Here is a 23,011-nt window from a genome sequence, read left to right as displayed (position 1 = left end):
TCATTTTGTGTGTGTGAGGATGAGATGAACAGGGAATATCTGGGTCAACGTGTGATGTAGGTGTGGCCTTAGATGCCCTTTCTTCTCCCTCTGCGACATTCTGTCCTCATGTTTCAAGACCCTCAGATTTTCTTCCTTGGTCCAGTGGTTCAGTCAAGGGACACACTTTCACCTCTTTCCCAGGTGGTTTTCTGCCTAATGTCTGAAATCGTGAGAGCCTCTGTTGTTTACTGGCTAACTAAGAAGCAGATCTTCCCGAATAAATACCCTAGCTAATATATTTATTCACTAAAAGAAGAATTTCTTGCTAATTATTAACAAACTTAGACCAAATAGGAAGTCATGTTAATCACATACCAGGCCTAGCTGTGTTGTTACAAACTATTATTAATTTTCAACATAGCATATTTACTTACTGTGTTAGCATTTTCTGAATGTTATTCGTAACAACCATGTTCTCATTCTTGCATTATTGTAGACGATTTAATTATTTTACACTTAAAAGGCCAAGAAGCATTGATAATTATTCTAAATATGTTAGACACACCTAGACTGTGTCACAGAAAGTAATTATTTTGGTTTTTCAATTCACATTTTATTTTGCTTCCAGAATCTGAATCTACACGGGAATAGCTTGAGTAAGCTGAGAGATCTTTCCAAGTTAACTGGGCTTCGAAAACTGAACATCAGCTTTAACGAGTTCACTTGCTTAGACGATGTGTACCACCTGGTGAGAGCAAATACAAAGTCAACCACACAGAAGCAGGCTGGCAGCCTGGGCTTTGGGGGAGAGAAAATGCTGTTCAAAGGGAAGAAATGTTCAATTATGAGATGAACATGTTCTGGGATCTAATGTACAGCACAGTGGTCACTGTGTCATTTAGATGGCCTTATCTTATTATTTGCTATAAAATAACATTAAGGTATATTAAAATAAACAATGCAAATGTATGAGTTGGGGCACTCTTAGGAGAATGTGCTTATAGGTGGCTCACACAGAAAGAGGGGAGTTTGCTACTGAGAGCCAAAGCCCTTTGTGCAGCCTCCTCTGCCCTTCCCCTAGATCCTCTTCCTGCACTCTCCCCTGGTCATGCTCTCACCCAATTGCACGCACTACCATAGTCACTTGGCTTCGCCATTTTAAGAAGGGTGTGTTTTATTGCTAGCAGCAACATGGGCCTATACTATGAGGCCCAGCTTTAGAAACTGTGTACCTCTAAAAAAAGAAAATTACAGACTAAAATTAAATTTCTGTCTCTAAGGATGTACTCTGTAATTGAAGCCATTTCAACAATATAACTAGGTATAAAGACATGGGTTTTTGTGGGTAACAAGTTGTCTTGCAAGTTGCTGTTTGCCTGCCGTAGTGTGCAAACAAGACCCTGCAGCTCTATGTTCAGAGAGATGAAGAAATCTATGGTGTAGTCTCCACAGTCTTTAAAAAGAATTGGCTTTGTATATGTTTGACAGTGCTACTCTATGGTCAGAGCCATAATCTAATTGCATAACTTACCTACAATCCTTGTCTTCTCCCAAGTTTACTAGAGAAAAAAGTCTAACCTGAGAATTATTGCAGTGACCCAGTGTGTTACCCTTATGGCAGTGTGATTCTTGTGTAGGTTTTCTATGTGCATTATAAAAAAAAAAAAAATGTGATATATTTAAAGAAGTGGGGAAAAGCACTTGGTATACACAAACCCCGAGTGAGAGTCGCACCTATTTGTATGTGCCACAGTACAACCTTGAGTATTTGGATGCCAGCCATAACCATGTGATAACCCTGGAGGGATTCAGAGGCCTGATGAAACTGAAGCATTTAGACTTGAGCTGGAACCAGCTGAAGAAGACTGGCGAAGAGATCAACGTATTGTGCAAACATACCACCAGCCTTCTCACCCTTGACATTCAGCACAACCCCTGGCAGAAGGTATGCAGCAGACACCACTAGAAAAGCAGACACTAAGTTCAGAGCCAGTCTCTGCCTCACTGGTCAGTCATAGCCAGAAATAGGCAAGCAACACCTGTTTCTTGTGCTTCCTTCAAAATCCTGTGTGTGTTTAGAGTGGTAATCTAGTGATTCGAATGTCACTGTAAGAAAAAGCTGTGCTGTCCTGCCAGATAATGTGTAACCTGTGACAGTTTGAATGCCTTACTTGCTGTAAGAGTGATTGAAGTCATTGTCTTTGCAAACTTCCAGAGAATTCATGTCAGTGTGCTAGAATGCTTTCAGAATGACACACAGGAGCCAAGTGTAGTCTGATATGGTAGGGGAAACACACTGTTAAGACGGGAACAGCATATCCCAGTGTGCCCTAAACTCTGGATAATAAACATATAGGCTTACTTTACAATTTCCATTATTTATTCTCTTTAAAATGTAGAAATCATGTCTCTTCACAAACCTGTTATAAAATCATATTCTATTATAGAAGGAAATCAGAAAGTTATTTATTTAAGGCTATTTCCAAGTATTTTAAATGAGCCCAAATTTATAATTTTAAGAATCTTCTTCATTGCTTCTAAAATGTACATAGAGCCAGGCACTGCACTTGAGAGGCAGAAACAGGAGGGTTGGGAGTTCAAGGCCAACATAGGTTCTGTAGTAAGATCACATCTCATGAATAAATGACTAAATAAAATTTGTAAGGATCTTTATACTGTTTTAAAAGTACTAGTAAAATGACTGGTCCTATTAAGCAGACCATATTACTAAATTGATAACACTGAATTCAAGCTAGGTAAAACAATAGTGTTCTGTTCTGTTCGGTTCTGTTCTGTTCGGTTCGGTTCTGTTCTGTTCTGTTCTGTTCTGTTCTGTTCTGTTCTGTTCTGCTCTGCTCTGCTCTGCTCTGCTCTATTTTGTTTTGTTTAGTTGCCAAAGCAGACTTCTCCAGTGGTCACTATCTCCCTGTAGTCAAGTTGGACTTCAAAGGCAGGAGATTCATGCTGAATCCAGCATAGAGCTCCCTGGCTTCCTGCCCACTCACAAGCATGAGTCTCCACCATGGTTCCCATGATCCTTTTCACCAGACACTTTGCAACAGCTCCTGAGATCTCCCACCTACAGCAGTTGACTCACATCTTGAAAATGGAACAGATTTATCCTTACATAATTTAATTCCAACTATCATTTAAAGAATTAAATTAAGTCTTTAGTTTTAGAAGCTAAGTAGTTTTAAAAGAGAGATATACTGTTTTTAATTATATGGAAAGGAAAGAAGTGTTATTTTTCCATGCCATAATACATGTGATGTCTTATGAAAATTAACTTTTTGATATTTTTTCCCAAGCCAGCCACATTGAGGCTGAGTGTTATTGGCAGACTAAAGACTCTTACACACTTAGATGGACTCCTCATCTCTGAAGAAGAAACCAGAGCGGCTCTGAAGTTCATTAGTGGAACAAAGATTACTCAGGTTGGCATCAGTAAGTCACTATCCCCTGTGTTAGGTGAGACACACAAATCATCAGTAGGTCACTATCCTTGTGTTAGGTGGACACACAAATGACACTTCTCTGGCTTATTCTCTTTCATCAAGCTTGATACTCTCTCCTAGTATATTAAGTGTATAAAAATCAACATAACACCGATGTTACCACTTGACAATTTTCCTACGTCAATGTGCCTCCCATACCCTCCCCCGTAAATGGCAGCAGGCTTTATGAATTATCTTAGAACAGCCCCAGATGCCAGCTCCTCCCCCTAAAAACTCTAGGGTAATTACTTTCTAAACACATGATTTACTGAGTCCTTTCTAGAGGATGCATGAAAATAAGCAGTATTTGTGTATGCTTTGAAGGCTTTGAGAGGGCATTTAGTATACTGTCTACTTAGTATCAGAATTGTGTCTATCTGGCTAAAACCAAAGCTAACCTGTTAGCCTACAGAGACAGAAATACCTATATTATACAGAGTGACTCCTGCACTTCGGGTGTTGAGCATGTAGATTAGAGGCAAACACTGTATCAGCTTGGGTTGGCCCTGGCTTTGATCACCAACATTCAGCTCTATCTCAATCTTCTGTCTTTCTTTTTTTTTTCTTTATTCTTCTCTCATATATCTGACAGTAGCCTCACCTCCTCCCCTCCTGCCCTCCTGCCCTCCTCCCCCTCCTCCCCTCCCTCCCCTCTTCCCCTCCTCCCCAGTTCCTCTACCCCCAGCTACCCTCTACCCGAGATCCTGAGTTACTTGAATGTTCTTTCCTTGAACAACATAACAGTTGGTTTATGATCTAATCAAAATGAAGGGATGAAAACCTTTGTTGATTAAAGTATAATTAATGTATTGAGAAAGACTTTAATATTGGCTCCAATAGAAATCAAAGACTACTAAAAGTTTTAAGACAGATAACATCTCAGAACAAAGAACAAGTAGAGGCCCAAACCTCTGGGAGAGCTTGATAGACGATAGAACCACCTTTGTAGACCCAAGCAGCTGCTCAGTACAAAGTTCTGGGGCCAGTGCATTAAAACTTCACTGCAGTGAACTGGACAGATGGCTCAGTGGTTAAGACTGCTCCTCCAACGGGGTCCAGGTTCAATTCCCAGCACCAACATGGCAGCTCACAAATGTCTGTGAACCAACACACACACACACACATATACACACGTGTGTATGTGTGTGTGTGTGTGTGTGTGTGTATGCAGGCAAAACACCAATGCACATAAAAATAAATAAATCTTTTTAAAAAATCTTCAGTGCAAAAGATAAAACCAAGAATGTTTGGAACAAAATATCCATGTGATTTAACCTTACAGCCATGGATTAAGCAATTATTCATAAGAAAGGAGACAACAGGCATATCATGAAAGGTGGGATTTATCTACAGTGAAACTAGCACAGCCTTAAAGGATACTATAAGGAAAGAATGGGAAAAGGTAAGTAAGATGCCAGGGAAGAACATTTAGAACACAAATGTCAAAATAGAGTCTCTCTCAATATCCCAAATGTGTACAGAAAAAAGACAACCAACTGAGAAACAAAACAAGGAAGGGGTTTGAAAAGCATTTCATTGGATAGAATATCAGAACAGCCAACTAATTTAGAAAATGGTGCTTTACCATATTAACATTCAAAAAACAAAGGTTCAAACACAATAATCTGCCAATTAGTACAGACTGGCAAAAAGTTTAAGTTACAGCAAGAATATGAAACTGTAATTATAATTGTTACAATTGCTTTGGGAATTTTATTTGACTTCCTACCTCTCTCTTCACTCCCTCCTCCTCCCTTCCCTGCCCCCCCCCAAACTTCTGTAACTTTATATTCTCTGAATAAATGCTGTGTATGTGCAGGAATCATACACAAAGACACAAGGGTATCCACAGCGGCAGTGTTCTTAATAACAATAGCCTTGGACTCAACAACAATGTTCCTGGTTAGTAGAGTCATTAAGAGAAGACTATACAAGGCTAGGGAGATAGTTCTGTGGGTCCCCAAGTGCTTGTCTATCATGCAAAAGGCCTTGGGTTCAATTCTCAGCACCCCACAAACCAGGCATGGTGTGCACATCTATTATCTCCAGCCCTTGGGAGGTGAAGGCAATCGACTCGGAAGTTTAAGGTCGTCCTAAGTAACACAGAAAGTTCAAGGGCAGTCTGTGCTACATGAGACCTTGTCTAGAAAAGGAAGGGAGGGGGGAGAGAGAGTCACACAGAGGGAATTTTCACACTGCTGACTACAAATGAACTCCAACTCAACGCTGCAGCATAGATGAATTTCATAGTGTTGCAAAGGAACAATGAAATACAATACATAGTTTTGTTTCCAAAAAGTTCAAACAACATACAGCTTAATGATGCATTGTGTATAAGCACACACAGGACTAGAAGAAGAAAGGAGTGGGGTGGTAGACAAACATGTGAGAGGAATCCCATCTAAGGGAGTTTACAGGACAGTGAGACTGGTCTAGATCATAACTGGTCTTATGGCAACATTAGATGAATGTTTAAAGTAAACCATTCTTGAAGTTGTGTTTAGGAAAACAAGACAAGCTGAAAATTAAAATTTACCTGGATATGGCGGATATTTTAAGGAAAGGAAATGTTTTTAAAATCATTTATTGGGCTATTTTCCGTGGGAACAAACCTTCTTAGCTGTATGTAAATGAACATCCTTATGCTACCCCTTTTATTCATCCTATTTTTTTTTTTATTTTATTAGTTAACTCTCTTGCAGCATTCTAGCTCTAAAGAGGAGAGACCCCGGATGCTTAGTATATGGCCTTCTGCCAAAATTCTGACCCAGATTTCAAAGCTAGGACCCCACTTTCATCTGACTGGGAACTGGTACTTGAAGGTAACAATTGATTCATTAAAACTTATATTAGCTTACGTTGGTCTCTGTATCCAACATTGGTGTGAACCATGAAGAGGATACAGATAGACCAGGAACAGAAACATGAAGAGATAAAATGGGAAAGGAAGACTTAAGATGTACTTTCCTGGCAAATGTCAAGTGTATCCACAGTGTTTCCAACTGTAGTCACAACACTATACGTTAGCCCCTCAGAGCTGATTGTTCTTGAAAAGTTAAAACTTTGTGCCCTTTGACCCTACTTCACGACCCTCCCATCTCCATCCCCAGAAAGTACCAATCTTCCCTCTGCCTCCGTGAGTTTAGCTACTTAAATTCCACATCTAATTGAGATCACAGTGTTTAATTTATAATGCATGCCTATTAAATAACACACTCTAAATAGTTATCATTTTAAATGGTTAATTATGCTTCAATAAAGTTGAGAAAACATACAAGGCAATTTATCATTTTTAAAGTAATAAATGTACCCCCCCCCCTTTTTTTTTTAAAGAGACCAAGTTCTAGAAAGATGTTACAGGGACTCATCTTCAACTATGGTTATTAATGGAATTGGAGATTTAGAATAAAGGTCTATAAATTGGAGATGTAGAATAAAGGATATAACTAAAGAGTAGACTTTGATACTAAATTTAGCCAACTTAATGCTCAGAGCCAGAGATCAAGCCAACACCCTGATGGCAAGGGAGCAGAAATTTTTGCAAGAGAATCTGGAAATTATCCAGACCTTAGCTAGGGACAGGCCACAGCCCCAACAGCTTCTTGCTATATAAGGTCACCTGATCACATCAGAGTCCTTTCTAGTGCAGACTTGAAAGATACCAACAAAGCTAATAGAACCCTTGAAAATGGGAAACCTTGGTGACATTTTTCTTATATAATATAGGTTGTTATTGGGCTGCAGTGCAGGCTCAATGGTAGCCCCAAGTCTTGGTATCAGAGTGATACTTTAAATATGTTTCAAGTGGGGCTGAAATGGCCACATCTTTATATTCACCATTAACAATGAGCCAGGCTGGGAATGAGTGTACCCTGAAGAAAAGTGGCTCTGCAGCTGAGGCTGTCCCCAAAGGGACAGGCAGCTCTTTACCAGCAGCTGCAGTGATACCCAACTGGCCTGCCCCTTTGCCCACAACATTACAAACATCCTTGTTAGAGGCTTGTGGCTCTTTAACTTTGTTCTAATCTAAGACTTTTCTGTGTCATTAGTTCCTGAAGGAATTCTAGCATTTATATATCACATTTGGATTGTTTTGTTAGATTTTTAAATCTAATTATTTTGAATTTGTTTGCAAGATTCAGAAGTAACATGTAATATAAATTATTGTATAGATAACTGCCTTAAATTTAGATGGACAACATCTCTTTGAAATCACAAATCTAGAAAAATTGGAGAATTTGAAATGGGCATCGTTCAGCAATAATAACCTCTCCAAAATGGAAGGCCTCGAGTCCTGTGTCAACCTGGAGGAGCTCACATTAGATGGGAACTGCATCTCAAAGATAGAAGGTAAGACAAACACCATACCCCCATGGCTTGAGCAACCAAAGGGGAAGATGTCTAGAGAGCCTCCAGAAGGCCTGTGTTGGCGGTGTCTGCGTGCCTATGGATGGGATGGATGATGGACGGCTCACTAAGCACAATGAGCCCTGGCATCTGTCAACCCCCAGGCCCCTCTCCTTTCTAATGCAGGGGCTTACCATCAGTGACTACACCCTGTGTGTAGCAATGCAGAAGTGAGGTGGTCATTAGCACTTGTAGCACTGTAGAAATGTATGGGTGAGGCTTTCTTTGGGAAAGAGCCAACAGTCCGCTTCATTTTGCAAGATACGGAATTAAGGTGATATTTAGAAATGTGAAGACCTTAACAGAAGTGAACATTATACTCATTGGAAATTAGAAAATGAAAAAGTCCTGTAGACATCTTCTGTGGCTCCACTTCCAAACCAATTAATCTTTACTAAGGTCTCAGTCATAATGTCATGAATGCACTTGGACTGTTTAAAGTTTAATATTAGAACATTGATTCTTTGCCAGAGAGTGAAGTCTCCTCCCCGCAGCAGCTAGCCTAGATTCCTCAGATGACACTGGTTTGTGCTTACTGCAGCTAAAACCCAACATTTACACAGTGTGCTCTAAAACACACTAAATTAAATATTCTGCAGCTGTCTTGGATTCTATCCCTACCCTCACTTGATGCCTTTCATGGAAAGAAATTGAATGAAACCTTCTCTGGCCTGCTAAAAACTGTCTCATAGTCTCCCTTCCTAGAAACAGTTGTACTTAATTCTGTAACCCTTTAGAAGTGGGCTTTCTTTCATACGACCCTGTAATAGACGAGGAAATAGAGTAGTTGTATCATTTGCCTGTGGCTCTGTGTCACCCATTTGACAGTAACTGTGACTCCAGAGTTCTTTCTTTTAGCCAGGTGTGTGGTGACTTCTGTCAGTAACCCCAGCACTCAGTTGTCTAAGACAGGAGAACTGTGTGCTGTAAGTCTGAGACCAGTTTGAGCTATATATTAAGACCTTGTTTTTAAAAAGAAAAATTTTTTAAAAAGCTCCTTCTTTCAACTGCTCCCTCCTGCCTGCACGCCTCTTCACTGTGAACATTGGGGTTAGATTCTGCTGGGAATGGCTAGCTTTTGAACTTCATGCTAAAAACAATTTTAGGCATGTAATGTGATAATTGGGAAAAATGGTTGCCATTACTACAGCAGATTCCATAATTTCCAGTGTGCTATACTCAGGTTTCTATTCTTTGGTGTTTTAAAATGAGATCTAGTAGCTATTATATTTTTATTTTTGAAGGAGAAATTATTACCTACAAAATGCCTTTCTTTAACACCTAAGAAAAATGAATCTACTTAGAAATCCAAAATCAAACTTTGATGTATGAGTAGAACTTTACACACGACTCTGTCCTTCTGAAACACAAAGAAAGAAATGATTTACACAAGGAGCGTCAACTGATGCAATGGCTAGCTTGTTCTGTTTGAAACTAACCTGCCGTCTGAGTCTCTCCTTGGCTTTGCTGATTTTCTAGGCATCACCAGGCTGACTAAATTAAGCCGCCTCAGCATGAACAACAACCTTCTCACAGGCCTGGAAAAGCATACATTTGATAACATGCTTCATCTCCACTCCCTCTCTCTTGAGAACAACAGGATCACATCACTGAGTGCTTTACAAAAGACATTCACTCTGATCGAGTTGTACATAAGCAATAACTACATAGCTGTGAACCAAGAGATCTACAACTTAAAGGTGACTGTCTGGGCTATCAGTTTTCAGCTTGTAATAGCATTTACTGTTTCTGCTATGGAAGCCATGCTCACTGCACAGAGTTTGTTTAAACTATAAAGAAGAAAATAAAAAACAAGGCTTATTGAAATATATTTGCATTCATTTTATGTAAATGTACAAATGATAGCAATCTGATACAAGTATGGGGTAACTTTTTATCAGCATACTTAATGGTTCAAAGTAATTTATTTTATTATGACATTTTCACGGCACATACAGTTGTTTTGATCACATCCATACCCCTTTACTGCCCCCCACCTCCTGCTGCTCCTCCTTTTCCTCTTCCCTCCCATAATATTTCCTCCCACCCTCATGGCCTTTCTCTCCACCAGCTCCATATATGAGGGAAAGCACACACTGTTTGTTTTTCTGAAATTATCTTATTTTCCATAAACACTCAAAATCTATGACATATATATATATACATATATATATATAATTGAAATATTAAAATTCAAGGTTGTCTAACCTCTGGAAAAATAACTTGATGGAGCATGATTTGCATAAATTGAATATATTCTCATTATCTAGGGTTTATGCAACTTGGTCATTCTAGACATGTATGGAAACATTATTATATGGAACCAGGAAAACTATCGATTGTTTGTAATATTTCATCTTCCAGAACTGAAGGCCTTGGATGGAATCTCAATTGTAAGTTGTTTTTATGAATCATAGCATTTGATCCACAACACATATATTTGCATACTCACAGATCATAAGCATTTTGAATATTAATCTATCTCTAGTATTATACTGAACCCTACCATAATTATTTAAAATCTACTTCTCAGAAGCTCTTTTTGGTTCTGAATTTTACAACTCTCTCACCTGGTGAAGTTTTTATAGTCTAACATGAGGCAAAGAGGAAAGATGCTGTTTGCTTTGTCATTCAGTGAACTTGGTGCCTCTAAACTAAAGAGTGGGCTCAGCAGGTAAGGAGCCCATAGCGCAAGCGTGAGGCACTGGGCTGGGATCTCTGTATCACATGTAAAGCTAGGCATGGTCTTCTGTACCTGTAACCCTAGTGCTTCTACAGTGGGGTAGGAAGCAGACAAAAAAGAATCCTCAGAAGCTTTGGGCAGGTAGCCTGGTACACTCATCATTGACAAAGAAGATAAAAAGGAAGGACCCGTGCCTAAGGTCATCCCCTGACCTCCGTACGCACACACCATAGCACAGACATTCGTCCCCTGACCTCCGTATGCACACACCATAGCACAGACATTTTTTTTAAAGAGTCTTTTAAGTGAAGAGCAGCAGCTGTGGATGAAGCTTAGTGATGAGTAATTTCCTAATGTGTAACGTTCTGGGTTGAATCTCTAATCAATGCTGCAGCAAACAAGGCATAATTTTATGAAGCAGAGTAGACGTACACACCAGAGCACCATCATCCTCTTAGGCTTAAGAACTGTTTCTTAGTTCCTGGGGAAATACAATGTTGACAATTATGGAAGATATATTTGAACTCACAAATGTAGTATGGAAAGATTACTTAAAATAGTAAATGGAAAACCCAGGGCTTAGGAATGAACACAAAATCCTTATCTGAAGACCCATGTTCTATAACAAGCAAGTTCATCAGGAACTTCCAGGCTCCATGTAACAGAATAAGTGCCAGACAATCCTATGAAGGATGCAGTTTCCTAGTGTAATATTATCTAGCTCTCATCAAACAAAAATGTGTATCATATTTTCTAGAAAATTGAAAGACAACTCCTGGTGGTTTAATACTCTGAGACACTCTGAAGAGATTAGCAATCTCTTCAGAGATTTCAGACATTTTGTCTAATCTCTTCAGACATTTTCAGGGTCTCACTGAATAAAACATCCCATTCCAATAAATGCAATTTCTCCAGAAGTATATCTGTTGGGTTCATTCAGTCCCTAGCCTTCACTAAGGGTAGGTTTTTTAAGCATAGTCTTATACAACTAATATTGCATTTGCTCTAAACATGTTGGAACTTGTATCCTTTTTATTAACTGCCCTCATTTGAAAGTTGTCATGAGAAAATACTTTTAGAGATAAATGTAGGGGACTAATGATGAATATTGTGTAAGTATTTCTTTTTTCATTTTAGCATCTCAAAAGCTCAGGGCCAATTTTATGATTCAGTAATAGAAATTCTATAGGATATTATATTGTCTCTGTCTATAACCCTAGTTTTTATCTGTTCTAATTTATGTTGTTTTTGTTGGGTTGTTTGTTTGTTTTTGAGACAGGGTTTCTCGATGTTCTCTATGTAACAGCCCTGGCTATCCTGGACCTCCTTCTGTAGACTAGGTTTGCATCTAACTAAGAGATCTGCCTGCCTCTTCCTGCCAAGTGCTGGGATTAAAGGTGTGCACCACCACTGCCTGGCTTAACTTACTTTGTTGTTAGTCTTGATCTTCTTCATTATTTATTATTTGTGCTTCTATTGTTTTCTTATATGTTTTCTGTAAGCTTCTCTAAGTTCTTTGTGGGATGGGGTATGTTACAAAACTATGACTTAATAATGGGACAGAAAAACTAGTCTGAAGAGTTGGACGTCAGGTTAAAGAGAATAGGAACGTGCTGAGTAGTTTTCAGAAGGGTGATTACACATCTAGAACTGTGTATTAAGAATTCTCATCTAATAGCAGTAATTATGGCAGTAGAGAAGATAACAGCAAAGAAAATTACTAAAATATACAAGGAACAAATGAGAAACTGAACCAGAAGGAGGTGACTTTAAAAATAGAAAGATGGCTAGGCAGTGGTGATGCATGCCTTTAATCCTAGCATGCAGAGGCAGAGGCAGGCAGATCTCTGTGAGTTCGAGGCCAGTTTGGTCTATGTAGTAAGTTCCAAGACAGCAAGGGCTATACAGAGGGACCCTGTCTCAAAACAAAAACAAAAAAATAAAACAAACAAACAAATAAATAGAAACAGAAAACTGAGACTTCTGAGAAGTGATGGGGCCTCTTCAGTCACACCACCTTAAATATGCCTGTTATCTTCTAGTCTTGTAAGCTGAGCAAGGCTTGGCTGAGTTAGTATTGTACAGGAGAAATGCCAGGGGAAATTGACAGAATTTATCAGCCACACACAGCAAGCATGAAAAGAGACCTTCTACTGCTGGGGTCCAGGAATCACTACACAAACCACTCAGACTCTGGTCTCTGTCAAACAAGAGTAGTTTATTGAACACACACACACACCAAGACTGATTTGATTGATCAGGGGGATCAGCGGCGTAGCACAGACTCCGGAGCTAAGACTAAGACCTTGAATGTTTCTCAGGGCCAGCCTATGAAGGCAAAACCCACAATGAACTCATAGGCAGCTTCAGGGTGGTACAAGCTGTTTTGGCTAGCTAAACAAAATAGTTCAAACTGACCTTTAATGTGATTGGTCCTAAGTGGAGCCTGTGGTTGTGGAATTTCCAAGAAAAACAAAGCTAAGAATGTAACAGGATATGTGGGCAATCTGACCCTGCAGGAAGAATTTCCTATGTCAGCATTACAACAACAAGATTTGGCTGGCAGGCATGAGGCAAACATGGCTACAGTTATGCTAAGGAATCGGATTTTTAACAGCTACAAAGTTCACAACTGCAGTAGAAGTGTTAAGGGGGAAGTTGGGTTTACTACCTCTTTGGATACTTGGCCTTCATAAAAGAATTTTAAAAGATACTCACTAGGAAGCTTAAGGTCAATTTTACTAATGTTTAAGAGACAATAACAGCACCAGCAAGTTATAAATCTTGGCAGCCACTGGGAAAAGTATGTGGAAAAGAAGAAGAGAGAAAGCCTTGCCTTGAGTTAGGTCAGCATGTTCAGCAAGGGAGCTCAGTGGCCAGCCACACGGCAGCAGGTCCGTCCATGGCCAAAGGAGGTCACTTCAGGAGAGGATTAAGAAGACCCAAAATGCTACAGAAAACTTTCGTGCTTAGGCTTTGGTTAGTATCCCCCCCCCCAGCACCCCCCAAGTGATAAAAAAGAAAAAGAGAAAGTTGCACTTTTCTGGTGGCTAGACCTTAAAAGATCAGCATAGTGATGGGTCCATGAGTGACCACACTGAGGGTGATAGGCTGAAGAAGAAACACGTTACCTCACTAAGGGGAAAATTATTCTTCCCAATGCTTCAGCTCACCTTTGACTGAATAAACCTTCCTAAGGGGTGAAGTTTTGGAAAGGTAATTGACAGGGTCTGGTGAATTAACTCTTAAGAGAGGAAACAATGGTATATCAGGTCTCAACTCAGGCCAGGAGCTGATTCCATGCTTTTGATTGAGTAGGAGAAAATAACTTTCCTTTAATGAGCATCAACAGATCCCTGATAGTCATAGTCGCCAAGACTACTGTAACAAACAGGCCCCAAGATGTAATAAACTAGAAGAAAGGCAGAGGAGCTGGCTAATTTCAGACTAATTACATCTCATGATTATCTTACTGGAAATATCAAGCAGGCAATTGAAATTGGGAGACTAAATTTGGACATGGAAATTTCATTGACATTTTTTTAAGAGTCAGAAACAGCTTGAAGAGAGCTGATAGTTAAACTGAAAGCATCTCTAAGGGTGTCTGAAGAAAGAGAGTACAGAATGCAGAAATGTCTGGGTAAGGCTTGGGGTGTGGGGACTTATCCCAGCACCCAGTTTCCTGAAGAAGGCAAGGAAAGGGTATGGAGTCAGCTATCAGGGCCAAAGATGTTTCTGTCTGCGATTATGTGGCCAAAAGCTACTCACTGGCATCTGGCGATTAACTCCTGATGATGGCAGCAGGGGAAAAAAAACTTAATTACCTTGGTTCTTTTCTCTTTGACTCAAGCCCCTTCCTGGCCAGACAAGAGGCTTGGAGTTCTTTAACTCTTCATGAGCCAGAGAGAAGAGAAAAGAAAAGAAAAAAAAAGAAAAGGGAAATAAAAGGAAAATGAAAAGGGAAGGAAAGGAAGCAAGGAAGGAGAAGAGAGAGAGAGAGAGAGAGAGAGAGAGAGAGAGAGAGAGAGAGAGAGAACACAAAGGCACATACATACTGGATGAAGCTGAAGAAGACTGCACCACCATTTTCTTGTAGTTCTTAGTTTTTATCTTTTTCCAGAATAATTGGTCACATCGTTTTCTAATAATTTTTACATTCTATGAGTTCATACTAAGTTTAAGGCAATAGTTCATGTCATAGATCGATAAGACTTAAGGGATTACAATAGAATTGTTTATATGTCTTTCCATTTAAGACTATTACCTGTCTAAATATTCATTATCTGTTACTAGATTCATAAGTTCATTATAAGTTTAAAGAAATATTTTTATGTCATAAGTTAGCATGGTTTTGTCAAGAGAAAATCATCTGCCTTGTGTATCATTATTTTGAAGTCTTGTATAGATAAACTAGTCCATTATTTATTTTCTGTTCCTGTACCTATAATAAATTGCCCATCCCTAGTTTATGACCTTTAGTCACCAGATAATGGTCTCACACTTAAATCATTATTGGGAGTTATGAAATCACATTGTCTATACAGCATTACTACTTAAAAGTTCATCTTCATATGAACTCTGCAGGAAATCTGCTCGATAGGGCGAGCTGATTCCCAGGAATCCTTAGGCTATGTAATAGTGACAGGAAAGGCACATCAGCAGCGAGAAGCAATCCTGGAATGAAGTCTCTGGGGGCCTTCAATCTCAGAGCTCACCCATCGCAGCCATGCAAAATGGTGGGCCATCTCTAGAAAACGTACTTGCTGCCATAGCCTTTCCTAGATGGCTTCTGACAGGCTTTAATACTTTGCCTAGGAAAACTAAAATGAAAAGGGAAAGGAAGAAAAAGCAGTGAGGAGTGGGAGCAAAGGGAAGTAAAGGGCAATGTATCCCTGGAGCCTTTTGAGCTGTAAATAGACCAGGAATGGTACAGGTCAAAGCATTGATGCACACAAGGACTGAGAGATGACACATGACTTGTTTCAAGTGGGACAGTTCTTTCTATACTGTTAACTAAGTGAAGGCAAAGTCTGTGAAGAACTAAAGAGCTCTCTAGGTAGTTGCAACTTCATTTTGTTTCACCTTCCTACATATTTTTGAAAATGTAGGAAATGCAAAAATCATTTTGTTTGAAGAGTATATTTCTTCATTTCAAATATGAAGTCTTTGTGAGTTAAAAATATAAAAAGGGAGGGTAAGTGTTGATCAAATGACTTATCAGTTTTCTCTAATACCAACTGAAAAATCACTGCCCTTGGGATAACTGCCTGGTTATATTATTTTTCAGAATTAAATCTTTTCGTAGCATCTATGTTGTGGGAAATATTTTTAAATAAATGAATCTGCCAAGTTCCCATGCTTGATTAGCTACTCTACTCAGTGAGCTGGCTGGCTCTGCACTGACGGCAGTGGCCAGCCTGTTCTTGTCTCATGGAGACTCTGATTCAGAGCTCCAAAATCTTTCCACCGCCTGCCAACTCTGCTGCCTCCACGGCTAGCCCCATGGAGCGACCACCCACCTCATGGGTAGATATCACAATACACAGTAACCTGGTAAAATCAAAACTCTTGAAGCTTATAATCAGTCAGATTTATATATCAATAAATTCTCAATTCATAAGATGCCCACACAATAGTTTTAGAGCCAATTGATACAAGTTGGCCAATTTGATAGACAAGTCGCCCCGATTATTTCATTCCTACATTTTGTTATATCTACCTGTGGATATTTAAAACCACCCTGGTTCTAAATCTTCCTGTCTGTCCTCCCTCTTGATCCTTCTCCCCTCTCACCTGAGAGGCTGGCTCTCTCTCTCTCTCTCTCTCTCTCTCTCTCTCTCTCTCTCTCTCTCTCTTTCTCTCCCTCCCTCCCTCCAACTCTTAGCTCCGCCTCCCTTTTCCCTGTCCAATCACAAGCCTCCTGCTGCACTAATATTTTAATGTAATTTGACAGGGAAAATCCTGCCACACATCTATCTCTTTCTTGTGGTTTTACTTCCTTGCTGGTAGTCAGTGTTTTCATTTGATTCAAGTACATTCATAATTGCTGAAGTGTTTTGTGAGGCCTGATTGTTAGTAATTACTCTCGTCTTTGCCATTTCATGATTGCCTCTTCACACTGAGCTTTTTCTTGGTTTTTAACATGATGACTTTTCTACTTCTCTGTCGCAAGTAATATTTAAAAAAAATAAATCTACACTATCACTAGCTAGGCACTGGCAGGTGGTCTCCGTCTGTTCCCAGCCTGGTACCAATCCCAGGACTGCATGTTTTCCTTTTGTAAAGCCTGTCCCACCAAGGCTAGCTCTATTGCTCTAGAGCTCGCCGAAATTGCTTTCTCTACCCAGTGGCTGGCTGCTGCCAAACCAGCTCAACACTCCCAAATGTACTTGGCTAGCTGGGGTGCACTCTCAAAAACCCCCGCTCTGTCGCAGTTACCTTTCCCTGGAACTCAGTTGAGTCACCTCGAGAAGGAAAACACCTGACAATCTTAGTTTAGAATAGACAGATAACTCAATCGCTGGGCACAAAACCTATTATTTTAAATTTATCAACTATTCTATGTTAGAAATTTTCCGGTGGCAGACCCTGGTGGATCTGAACTAACAGCCACTGGCCTACATTATGTCTGCCTTGTTCCCGTAGTCCAAAAGCAAGTTTTCTCTTCCTGCCTGTTCTCTTCCTCTCTCGAACCCGGAAGTCCTGCCTCCTCTCCCAGTGATTGGCTTCTTGTATTTATTATTATAATCAATTAGGGAGAGATTCTGCTACATTTCTCCCTGGACAGTTTTGGGTTTGTTGCAGAGCAGAGGCGACCTTTCTCAGCAGCCCTCCCCTGACTATGCACTGTCAACTTTCTCCAACCTATGTAGCTCTGTGTCTGTGAGACCTGGGACCTGAGGAGCTGAAAGAGGGGGCAGACTACAGTCCGATGCTGTAGACAGCCTTACTTCAGTTTCAGTGTATTTTATACATGAATGTAACAGAGAAAGCAGTCATCCAAGGAAGATCATTTGAGATGAGAAAAACATGTAAATAAGCATCAGTAAGCACATACTAAACATTAGCAGAGCAGCCCTTTCCCAGAACCTTCTCAGGACAGACAATTTCAACACAATTGCTGGGCATGTGCTATATATTACATCTTAGAAAGCATGAAAGCAAGGCCATATCCAGATTCAGGGTGCACTGACCAGATTGTGTTTATAGCTATGTTCTGACAAGAATAAGCATATCTTACAAATTCACTGTGAATGTTAGTCACGGGATGCATGAAATCACACCTAAGAGCAACCCAGGGAACAACATGCACCTGAGGTAAAAGGACCTCTGCCATTTTGTCCTGAGGCCTCTCTCACAGTTCCTCAAGGCATTGTCCACCATGTGTCTGCATTCTTTTGACTGTTCCAATATGCACCAGTGAGAAACTCTGGGCACCAGTTTGTTGCTGTCAGCCTGAAGTGTGTGTAGTTCCTTAAGGCCAAGGCCAGAGTAGGAGTTCATGCTTTCTAACACACCTCCACTGATTGTGTGTGGCTAAGAGAGACTTCTTGTTATGTCCCCCATGGGCCTCCACTGATTCATCCTGGCTGAGAGAGACAGACAAGAATCCGTCATTAATACCCCACAGATCCCTTGTTATGGTACAGAGAAGTGGCAACACCTCCGCACCATCATTGATCTTCAGTAACAAACACTTTATGAGAGTTGCTTTGGTTTGGGATTGTTACCTTTCGAGACAGCACTATGCAGGGAAGGAGGACCAGTTCAGTCTCTCCAACCGGAGAGAGCTAAGGAGAGTCCTGCTTTAGGCTGGCGATGCTAAGTAGCCCATTCTGCACTTGGGGGTAGGACCAAAGTTTACTTCTGTTGCTTAGATAGAACAGGCCTATTATTATCTCAAAGGTTAACAGTTATTATCTAGCTAGCTTGCTTCTTTGCTTCTCTGCTGACTGGAGACAGTTTGCTCGTGGCAGGCTTTTTCTGGCTTCCCAGCACCCAATCTAGCTTAGATGAGGCAAAAATAGAATCATGGGCACCATTCCTGAGGTCACAAAGCTCCTAAAGCCCTGGTCCTGTCTTGTGTTGTTTGACCTAGCCAATGTGCAAGGTGCTGGGAGTAGCTGTTTGTACTGGAAAGAATAAAGAGAAGTGTGTCTATTTCATTTGCATCTGTAACCAGAGGTGTGGTCACCTGTCAAAGAGGTCATCACTTTCTAAATGTCCTCATAGGAACCATCAGAAACTGAGAATGCAAAAGATTTGTTCGGTGGTCGACTCACCTCCGACATGATTGCTGAACGACAAGGACACTCAAACTTTGTCCAAATGCAAGAGCTAAACTGGACTTCATCATCCATCAGGTACACCCACTACCGTATGTGCATGTGCCATTGTAACCACATATATAGTTATTACCAAGTTTTCTGATTTCCTTTCCAAACATTCCCAATAATTGCATTAGTCTATTTCAAATATCCTTTGAAATGATGCAATAATTCTTCTTATCAGAAACTATGATTAAAAAGTTACCAAGAGCTGGGCAGTGGTGGCGCAGGCCTTTAATCCCAGCACTTGGGAGGCAGAGGCAGGAGGATTTCTGAGTTCGAGGCCAACCTAGTCTACAGAGTGAGTTCCAGGACAGCCAGGGCTACACAGAGAAACCATGTCTCAGAAAAAAAGGGGAAAAAAAGTTACCAAGAAGTTTTGGGTTCCACCTGGTTTTATTTCTCTCATTTCTTTTACAGCTAGTCATATCAGGTTTACCACTTACATTTGGTGTGTTGTTCTTTTAAAGAACAGCAAAAGTATAACTGCATCTTAAGAAAATCATGAACAGCAAAGTTAGTAAAAAAAAAAAAAAAAGTTGTTGACACTTTTAATTGTACCTCGTTCATTCTGATGGGATTCTTAGATTCATGACAGGAGGTAAATGTGGAGTGATATGCACAGGCTCTAGACTTGTCTGCTTGCCACTTTCCAGAACCTCTCCGATGACCCCACAGACCCATTATCATTCTCAATTGAGTGTTGAAACCAGTGCTGTGAAGGATTTTCACAGAGCACAGAAAAGTCTGGTGTCGAAGCCCTCACCGCTCCCCAACTCCTGCCCACTCCTTTTGTTTCTTGACACTTTGAAAACAGCCTACTTCACATGTGTCCATGGAAGTTTAGGACCTACTTGTTTTATGCCTTACTGTATCAAGTCTTCTGTGAGTTCATGAACTTGTATGTTAATTTGTAAATAAACTGGAGATGTTTATTGTATGTGTCATCTACAGTAATTGTTTAATGGTAATTGATATGTTTTTTAAGCACTTGGATTCTATATCATTTTCTTCATACCTGTGCAACAAAACAAATGTTTAGCTGAAGATTCATCTCCTGTATTTGACATTGCATGTACTTTGTCCAGTGAGACTCTTGAATGGCCTCATATGTAGAGGAGCTCACTCTGTCCCGTTGAAATAATGACTGTATTTGCTTTCTAATTCAGGACTGTGGATCTGATTCCTGTTGACCACTTCAGGAATGTGAGCAATGTGAATCTCCAAAACAACAACCTCACCTCATTCAGCGGCCTCATCTACCTGCCCAACGTGAAGGCACGTGGCTGCAGAGCCATATTTGCCCTCAAAGACATCAGCACAAGTTTTAATCTTCATTTACATTAAAATGTATTTCCTTATTAAGGTGTCGAAATTATTCCCTAAATTATATTTTATTTTGTTTTTCACTAATCGAGAAAATAGTCTTGCCTTCCAAATTTTTTAGTGAATGTCTCTTAAGTCCTTTACTTACATGCAGATCTTACTCTTCAGGAGGAGACAGGGTGAGAGGCACCGTCTCTAGTGAGCAAATATGAAGTGAAATTGAGAATGCGGTGGTTCTCAAAGTAGTCTTTTTGCCTCAACTCAGCAATGAAAGGCATCTAAACACAGAAACAAACAACTTGCTAAGTCATTTTCTCATCGCTCTCAGGCCTAGACAGATTAAGAGTGCAGACTGAGAACACTGGGTAACTGGCCAGTGACTTGGATGTTTTATTTGTAGTGAGCCTCCAACATGTAAGATCATTAGAAACACAGTCAAAGCTAAATTTAAATACCTTGGGATAATTATATTTTTCACAATAACATATTATTACTACTTATGGTCTCTATCCCAAGTATTAGTCATACCATTTGAATAGTTCATAGGACATTTGATTAATGAGATGTTCTTTCTGTAGGTCTTATGCCTCAACTATAATCACATTGAATCAATCATGCCTAGACTAAAACCTCAGGCTCACTTAAGCAGCAGACAACTGCTCTACCAGAAAGTACCCTCAAGTGGCTATGGACAGCAAGGAACCTCAAAACTAAATAGGTACTTTTAACAAATCTCTTATTTTTCACACTTAAAAACAATCAGAGAAGTAACACATAATAGTGCACATGTTTGGCTGATCTTAAGAATTATTTAAAGAACATTATGCCAAAAATAAACCTCACAAATAAAAATATGAACTATGTCCTTGTCATTGTTCCCTACCCAATTCTTATATTAATGAAGAGATGTAATTTGTGAAGATGAAGACATATCTATCCTGCCTTCCTATACATTTATGAAAGAAAAGATGGCTAGATGGATAGACAGACAGACAAAGATGTGTGTGTGTGTGTGTGTGTGTATGTATCACTAAGTCTCAATATTTTCATGTTCATATTGTCAATGAAGAGCATTTCTGTTACCATCTTTATTGAGGGGCAGTTTGCATATAACAAAGTTACCAACATCAGTGTAATAGTTAATGATTTCTGGCCATCCTATTCAGTCCTAATACTCTGCTATGCCTCACCTAAAGCTACAGTGTGAGGTGACTGTCCTTTGAGCCTCCCCCGCTCTTCTTTGCAATCCTCCTTCCCCACATCCAGATCTTTGGCGATAGCCACTGATCTGCTTTCTTTCTCTGCGATTTTGCCTCTTTCTAGAACTGTGTAAGATTGGAATTACATAGTAAGTACTTTTTTCTTTTTATTAGCACTTATTAATTGTACAAAATAATGGGTTTCATCATGGCATTTCCCATGTGTATGTAACATACTTTGGTTATCTGCAATCCCCTGTTGTCATACCCTGCAGCCCCCCCACATTTGCTCTCCCTCTACCTCCAAGCTCCTACTTTCATTTTATGTCTGGTTCCTTTCACTTAGCTTACTTTCTAAGCCCCATTCCTTGTTGTTAATCAATGTCACTGCACTGCTGTGACTGTTTCAGTATATAGAATGTGAGAACATAAGCCACCTAACTTATTTTCTTTTTTAATATTGCTTTGGATATTCAGAGTTCTTTGAATTCTTTGAAAATTTTAAGGTAGTTCATTTTGTCCTAATGAGCTTTTGATAGAGAATGCATTGAATCTATTCATCGATTTGGAAGAATTGACATCTTAATGTTCAAACTTCCAATCCACAAACACAAAATATTTTTTCACTTGCTAACATCCCATTGGTTTTGTTCAGTTATGTGTCGCTAACTGTACATACATTTTGTGCTTCTGTTTTTGGAATTTATTCTAAAGTGTCCTGAAATTGTCTTCTCTTACATTAATATAAAAGGTGGAAGAATTGTTTTCTTAATTTTATTTTTATGTTTTTATTACTGGCACTGGAAGTTCAGACCACATTATTTTACCTTGTGACTTTGATGAATAATTTATTAGCAAGATTAGTTTTTTAGTAGATCAGTCAGAATTTAATACATTCAGGCATACATCCTCTTAGAACAAAGATAACTGCGCTTATCCCCTAATGGAATACAACAGTTTTTTTTTCTTGCTGATTGACTTTTCGTTGTGACTTTATTCTCTTCCATATAAGTGTTTTTAAGAGATAAAAATTATTATTATTATTATTATTATTATTATTATTATAAAATTACTACTCAACTATCATATATCAAAAACTCATATAAATTTTTATCTTACTTTTACTTTATAGCAGATACACCTCAGGCTGCCTTTTATGATAAAATTGCTTTTAAATCAAGTTTATGACTTCAAACTTACCTGTGTGTTTCAGAGATTCAGTAAGCAATGAGAACTTGGCTCCGATAATGCAAAGTTTAGAGGTTCTTCATTTGGGATATAATGGAATTTGTAACTTAGTCCAGCTACAACTTAACAGACTGAGAAACTTAAAGTTCCTCTTTCTACAGGGTGAGTAGACATGCAGCTTATAAATCCTGTAAACTGGCTGAGTTGTCATCTTGCTTTGACAAGCACACATAAGCATCATTGATCACTGGCAAGAAAAATTTAACAATCACAAATTTTTTCTTTAGTTGCAGATTATTAAATAACTTTTTAAAGAATAATTGACTTTATATACTCATTGTACCTGGTATTATGTAGGGACATTTCCATACATGTGTATAATGCTGAGTGTGTCCTCTATGTCCC

The 23,011-nt window shown here is 39.4% G+C and overlaps 1 protein-coding gene across 10 annotated transcripts in view; it reads left to right on the top strand.

Moving 5' to 3' along the window:
* Lrrc9 (leucine rich repeat containing 9) overlaps nucleotides 1-23,011 on the top strand; it is a 77,242-nt gene that overhangs the window by 41,073 nt on the left and 13,158 nt on the right. For 6 of the 10 annotated variants that reach the window (XM_076922029.1, XM_076922030.1, XM_076922028.1 and 3 more), the window contains 11 exons: nucleotides 611-730; nucleotides 1,736-1,927; nucleotides 3,291-3,416; nucleotides 6,164-6,298; nucleotides 7,649-7,826; nucleotides 9,363-9,583; nucleotides 10,154-10,276; nucleotides 18,799-18,929; nucleotides 20,063-20,171; nucleotides 20,798-20,937; nucleotides 22,632-22,768. In XM_076922029.1, the coding sequence (XP_076778144.1) occupies nucleotides 611-730; nucleotides 1,736-1,927; nucleotides 3,291-3,416; nucleotides 6,164-6,298; nucleotides 7,649-7,826; nucleotides 9,363-9,583; nucleotides 10,154-10,276; nucleotides 18,799-18,929; nucleotides 20,063-20,171; nucleotides 20,798-20,937; nucleotides 22,632-22,768 (1,612 nt within the window). Of the gene's footprint in view, nucleotides 1-610; nucleotides 731-1,735; nucleotides 1,928-3,290; nucleotides 3,417-6,163; nucleotides 6,299-7,648; nucleotides 7,827-9,362; nucleotides 9,584-10,153; nucleotides 10,277-18,798; nucleotides 18,930-20,062; nucleotides 20,260-20,797; nucleotides 20,938-22,631; nucleotides 22,769-23,011 lie in introns of all 10 variants that reach the window. The other 4 variants (XR_013106779.1, XR_013106781.1, XR_013106780.1 and 1 more) reach the window with 1 other exon arrangement.

The sequence above is a fragment of the Arvicanthis niloticus genome, chromosome 23, assembly GCF_011762505.2.
Source record: "Arvicanthis niloticus isolate mArvNil1 chromosome 23, mArvNil1.pat.X, whole genome shotgun sequence".
In the NCBI taxonomy this organism is placed as follows: Eukaryota; Metazoa; Chordata; class Mammalia; order Rodentia; family Muridae; genus Arvicanthis; species Arvicanthis niloticus.
Note: the sequence above shows the minus strand (reverse complement) of the source record. Positions and strands in the feature narration are given on the sequence as shown.